Source organism: Diabrotica virgifera, chromosome 1 (assembly GCF_917563875.1).
Source record: "Diabrotica virgifera virgifera chromosome 1, PGI_DIABVI_V3a".
Taxonomy (NCBI): Eukaryota; Metazoa; Arthropoda; class Insecta; order Coleoptera; family Chrysomelidae; genus Diabrotica; species Diabrotica virgifera.
In genome coordinates, this window is record NC_065443.1 from 173,423,138 (window position 1) to 173,429,097 (window position 5,960).

The 5,960-nt window shown below is 38.4% G+C and overlaps 1 protein-coding gene across 1 annotated transcript; it reads left to right on the plus strand.

Moving 5' to 3' along the window:
• The first annotated feature begins 3,436 nt into the window (after positions 1-3,436).
• On the plus strand, positions 3,437-4,584 carry LOC126892072 (uncharacterized). The gene is made up of 2 exons (XM_050661506.1): positions 3,437-3,788; positions 3,836-4,584. The coding sequence occupies exons 1-2, from the start codon at positions 3,437-3,439 to the stop codon at positions 4,582-4,584; spliced, it is 1,101 nt and encodes a 366-aa protein (XP_050517463.1).
• Positions 4,585-5,960: the final 1,376 nt, after the last annotated feature.

Consider the following 5,960-nt stretch of genomic DNA (forward strand, 5'->3'; position numbering starts at 1 on the left):
TCGACAGAAGGAAGGAAGAAAATAGAGATAACAGAAATAGAGAACCACAGGGACAAATGAGACAACAATACAATAACCAAACCAATTTTCAAAAACGTAGAGGATCTTGGAGATCACCGAGAGGAGAGAACAACAACCAAGGGATGCATCAAAGAGGATATAAAAGAGGTAATGTAGCAGGAACATATTTAGCTACAAGCGAACAAAGGACACATAAAATACCCGCAGTAGAGTTTTTTCGTGACCCCACGAATAGAAGCTAATCAATTCGAAATAAATGGATTGAACTACATAACAGCGCATTTTAAAGGAAAAAATATACGACTGTTAATAGATACAGGCGCAGCTGTTAGTGTAATTTTTAACGAATCATTAGACAATGACGAAGACATAAATAAAAGCAAACAAATCAAATTAAATGGAGTATCAGGAAGTACGTTTACGATGGGAACACTTTGGTGTAACATAAATCTAGTACAAAAATCAGGAGATATCATCACATTAGGACATGAATTTTCAGTCATGAAAAGTTTTTCACATAATGTGGACGGAATAATCGGCTCAGATTTTCTGTCAAGATATGAAGCAGCAATAAACTACGAAACTTTAGGACTAACACTGGGAATAAAAAAGAAAACATCGGAAGTACCTATGGAAACAATAGGGGAAAATTTTTCGATTCTACCAGCAAGATGCGAATCTATACATTTTTTTTATGTAGGAAGGGAAACAGGAGAATACGTGGTCATGCCACAAGACGTTTGCGAAGGAGTACTTACCGCAGGATTGATAGTTAAGCCCATTAACGGTATGCTACCCGTAAGAATGATAAATGTAAACAATACAGATATAAAAATTAAAAAATTTAAACCTACAATACAGAATTTAGACAAATTCAATATTTTTTGCATGGGAGAAACAAGACAAACGCTTGACAGAGTCGAACGACTTTTGAACACCATACAAACGGAGACCATGACATTAGAAGAAAAGAGGTCCATAGAAATAATTTGTGCGAAATACTCAGATGTTTTTTTATCTGGAGGACGATCCTTGCACTACAACGAATATATACAAAGCAAGAATTAGATTGTAGAAAAATACGACACCAGTTTACAGAAAACAATATAGATTGCTACACGGACAGAAAACGGAAATCAACAAACAGATAGACAAAATGTTAGAGGAAGGAATCATTGAAAACGCAGTATCGGTGTCGAGTCATTATATGGCAGTGCCCGTGTTTAAAAGATATTTCTGCTTTATACATACGGCGGGCCATATGGCTTGTTTTTCGTTGTTTTAAGGTGAAGGGATGCTTGGGCTTACTAGCCCACTTGAGATGGAAACCTTTGATAAGAATATATTGCCGTTTTAAGGAATGTGTAGATATTGTAATATGTTTTTAAAGTCAGTCGAGTTTGTAACATTCATCCGATAACATCCAAATAAAAACTTTGTTTTAAGCTACACTTGCGTATTTTTAATAGGGGTAATTTTCTATAATCGAAAGTTATTTTCTATAATTAAATTTCGAACCTAGGGATCTTTGCGTAAAGTAACTCGTGGACATCCCAACGTAACATTTGGCGACCGCGATAAGGACTTTTATACGGCTGTGCTTAAAAGTTAGTTGTTTCCGCTTATTTTAGTGTAAACTTTTTTCCGGCGAATAAATTCGTTTGTCGTGAGGCTCGGCCGAAGTTATTACCTTTTTTACGCGAGAAAATATGGCATTAAAATTAGAAACAAAACGCCGAACAGTGCTTCGTACTGCTTTTACGATAGCTGCTAATGTTTTGGACAATTTGTTATCTGAAACGGTGAACACTCGACCCTGGCAACAAATTAGTGTACAGTGGGAACTTTTACAAGGTAAGTACAATGAGCTTTGTGTCGTGGAAAGTGCGGTATTTGAAGCTATGGTCGAAAAGGCTTCCGAAGCAGAATTAATCAGTGAGATGGAGGCAAAGGATAGATACAGCACACGCTACTATGAACTGAAGTACAAATGTGAAAACAGACCCACTTTTGTAAGTTCAGAGTCATCAATATAAGGTAAGCGCAGTTTTAAATTACCTCCAATCGAATTCAAGAAATATTCTGGGGACTTGATAGATTGGCTTCCATTTTGGTCGCAGTTCAAAGTAGTGCATGATGATCCATCGATTGATTTAAACGACAAAATAGCTTATTTGAGACAAGCCACTGTAGACAGTAGTAAGGCCAGACGTTAAGTGGAGAGTTTTCCTGCAGTAGCCGATAATTACTCAAAAATTATAAAGAGTTTGAAGTCTAGGTTTGGCAGAGGGGATCTTCAGATTGAAGTATATATTAGGGAGCTCTTAAAGTTAATTTTGAGTCGAGTTTCTAGTAGTTCTTGTAATATTTCTGCACTATATGACATGATAGAGAGTCAACTTCGTTCACTTGAGACCTTAGGCATAACTGCTGACAAATATGCGGCAATATTGTATCCCCTTATTGAGTCATGTTTACCGGAGGATATGATCAGACTATGGCATAGATCTTCACAGTTTTTAAGGCCTTCTGGTTCCGTATCCATGCACAACGTCGAAGAATCTGCAGAAGTTTCAACTTTGGAGACAAGATTAAGTGGGCTAATGAGTTTTCTACAAAATGAAGTTCAAAATGGACAAAAAATTAATTTAGCAACGGAAGGTTTTGGTTTATCGACTGAAAATAAATATAAATCCAATAACCTTGTTGAAAAGAAGAATATAAAATTACCAAAGCAAGGAACTGATCAGCCATCAGCGACCGCTGCTGGGTTGATAAATTATGAGGTTGGCAGGTGTATTTGTTGTGAAGGACAGTATGACAGTATCAATTGTTTTAAAGCACAAAAATTGTCTATAGAACAGAAACGATAAACATTGTCAGAAAAGAAAGCCTGTTTTCGATGTTTGAAGGTGCGACATTCTTCGAAGAAATGTAGAGCACGTTTGAATTGTATTTTGTGTTGTAAATCCCATGTTGTTTTGATGCGTCCTGATTTACCTGTTAACAAAATTGATACATCGACCTCAAGTATTAGCCGCTCGGATGAAAGTAGGACTGAGGATCAGACGCTTGCGAATTTAAATAATACACAGGTTTTTTTACAAACTCTGCGAGTAAACATAAGAAGTGCACATGGTACTAAACAAGTAAGGGCACTTATTGACACTGGATTGCAGAGAACATATATTTTACAGCGTACCGCACAAGAAATGGGTTTTTCTGCTAAAGGAACGGAAAATATCGTACATACGTTATTTGGCGGTAAAAGTACTTCTGAACAACGACATAAATTATACAAGGTAACTGCGAGTGAAGGAGCTTACTCTTGTTCATTTGATGCCTTAATCAACCAAAAATTTGTGCAGATGTCTCTCCTGTTTATCACGGCCCTTGGGTTGAGGAACTTAGTGACATGAATATTTCGCTCAGCGATGTCGGACATATAGCACCAATTGAGATTTTGTTGGGAGCTGATGTTGTAGGCAAATTGTATACAGGGAGGAAATATCAGTTACAGTGTGGTCTTGTAGCAGTTGAAACTTTGTTAGGTTGGACTCTTATGGGCAAGGTGCCGGCAGTTGCTTCTAATTTCAGCACATCTATGATGTCGATTGCGTTGTTTGTTGATAGTTCTTCTGTGGCGAAACTCTGGGAGATTGATATTATTGGGATAACCGATCCTGTAGAAAAATTGACACGAGAGGTGGCGGCCAAGGAGGCTAAATTTTTTTCTACGAGACTATCCGATGTGACAACGAAGGTAGGTATGAGGTTATGTTACCTTGGTTGAACAAGCATCCTTTAATTTCAGATAATTTAGTTGTCGCTAGAAGAAGGTTAGATACTACTTTAAATAAGTTGAAAAAGTCCAATTTGTTTGAATCGTATAACTTAATATTCAATGAGTGGTTGAACGAGGGTGTGATCGAAATAGTAAATAATCCCGAAGAGAATAATTGTGTGCACTATTTGCCTCACAGGCCCGTTATTAAAAATACTAGCGGAACCACGAAAATTAGGCCAGTCTTTGATGCATCATCTCATAAACAGGGTCGTCCTTCTTTGAACCAGTGTTTAGAGGTAGGGCCTAATCTTATTGAACTTATTCCTTCTGTGCTATTACGGTTCAGACAACAAAAAATAGATGTGGTGTCGAATATTCGAAACGCTTTTCATCAAATTTCTGTACATTCGAAGGACAGAGATTTTTTGAGGTTCCTATGGGTAAACAATGAAGGAAAGGAATTTGTATTTCGACATAAGAGAGTTGTTTTTGGAGTCAACTGTAGTCCATTTCTTCTGGGTGCTACTATAGAATTTCATTTAATAAAGGCGCTGAAGAAATGTTGTAATGATATGCCGTACTCTAAAAATGCAATTGAAAGGCTTATGATTGGGTTCTATGTAGATAATTGTGTGACTAGTGTTACCGATGAGAATGAGTTGAGAAAGTTCGTATCAGAAGCAACTGCCATCATGGAGGAAGCTAAGATGGATTTGAGAGGGTGGGAGTCTTCTGGTAGTACAAAAACAGTTGTCCCTGTTCTTGGTCTTCTCTGAGACTCCTCAAGAGACACCCTAAAAATCAATGGTGAAATTTTTCAGGGAGTGGTCGGAAAAGAACCCATAACTAAGAGACTGATGCTTTCTGTAGCTCAGAGTATATTTGACCCTATTGGTTTTACCTGTCCAGTATCTCTGTTCCCTAAACTGTTGCTGCAGAAACTTTGGGAAAAGCGCCTGGGATGGGATGCACCAGTCGAGAATGACATGGCTGAGGAATTTTGTCAATGGATTACTCATCTTCCTGAACTGTCGAGTATTGAGATTCCACGTTGGATCCAGGCTGGGTCCATTGAAGCTTACCATTGGAGTTTGCACACCTTTTTAGATGCAAGTAAGAAAGCTTATGCAGCCATAGTGTTTTTGAGAGTTCTTCGGATTTTCGGTGTTTCGATTTTTCTTGTAGCAGCTAAGAGTCGTGTGGCTCCTTTGAAGAAGATTTTTTTATACCTAGATTGGAACTGTTGGCAGCCATTATTGGTGCTAGACTTTATCAGTCAGTCAAAAGACAATTTTCTCAGCATGTTGAGTCTTATTTTTGGAGTGATTCCACTACGGTTCTTTCTTGGATTCAACGTAAGGATGACTGGTCTGTTTTTGTTTTTAATAGAGTTCAGGAGATTAGAAATTTAGCCAATACTGAGTGTTGGAAATATCTGCCTGGTTCTCTCAATCCTACCGATCTTCCATCAAGAGGCTGTGGTGTTCGGCAATTGTTCGAATCTCGATGGTGGAAAGGCCCGGAATGGTTGTACAGAAACGAAAATTATTGGCCCCAACAAAAAGTAGAGGTTGATGAAGAAGAAGTCGGCACTGAGAAAAAGAAAAAAGCCATTTCGTCACTACTGAATATGACGTCCGACGATTGGCACCTGCGCTACTTTTCTCAGTACACAAAACTGTTAAGAATGATGGCTTGGACGCTACGATTTTGTTACAATACGAGAAATTCCAATGGAAAACTTACAGGTGAATTGGTCGCGGAGGAAATCGACAAAGCCGAAATGTTTGTGTTGAAGTTAGTGCAGAATGAAGCGTTCGGTTCAGATACGAAACGAATTTCCTCGCTGAACACGTTTGTCGATGAATTTGGACTTATAGGTTTAAAAACTCGCGTTACCGAGAGAGTTGACACGGAAGATTTTCGTCTATCTATCTTACTTCCGGGTGAACATTTTATAGTGCGCAAGTTGATTTTGAGCTTACACAAAAACTCTTGTCACGTTGGTACACAGGGACGCTTAGTTTGCTCCGCGAAAAATATTGGACTTTAGGGGGTAGACGGATTGTGCGGTCCATTTTAAAAGAGTGTGGTGTGTGCAAGAGACAAGATGGGAAATCGTTCGAAGTACAAACGCCTTCATTGCCGGCTG

What these genes read in the sequence shown, in the direction of transcription:
- LOC126892072 (XM_050661506.1), top strand. Translation starts at nt 3,437, where the DNA reads ATGAATATTTCGCTCAGCGATGTCGGACATATAGCACCAATTGAGATT. An exon ending in CGATGTGACAACGAAGGTAG is followed by an intron (nt 3,789 to 3,835) that starts GTATGAGGTTAT and finishes CTTTAATTTCAG; the next exon opens with ATAATTTAGTTGTCGCTAGA.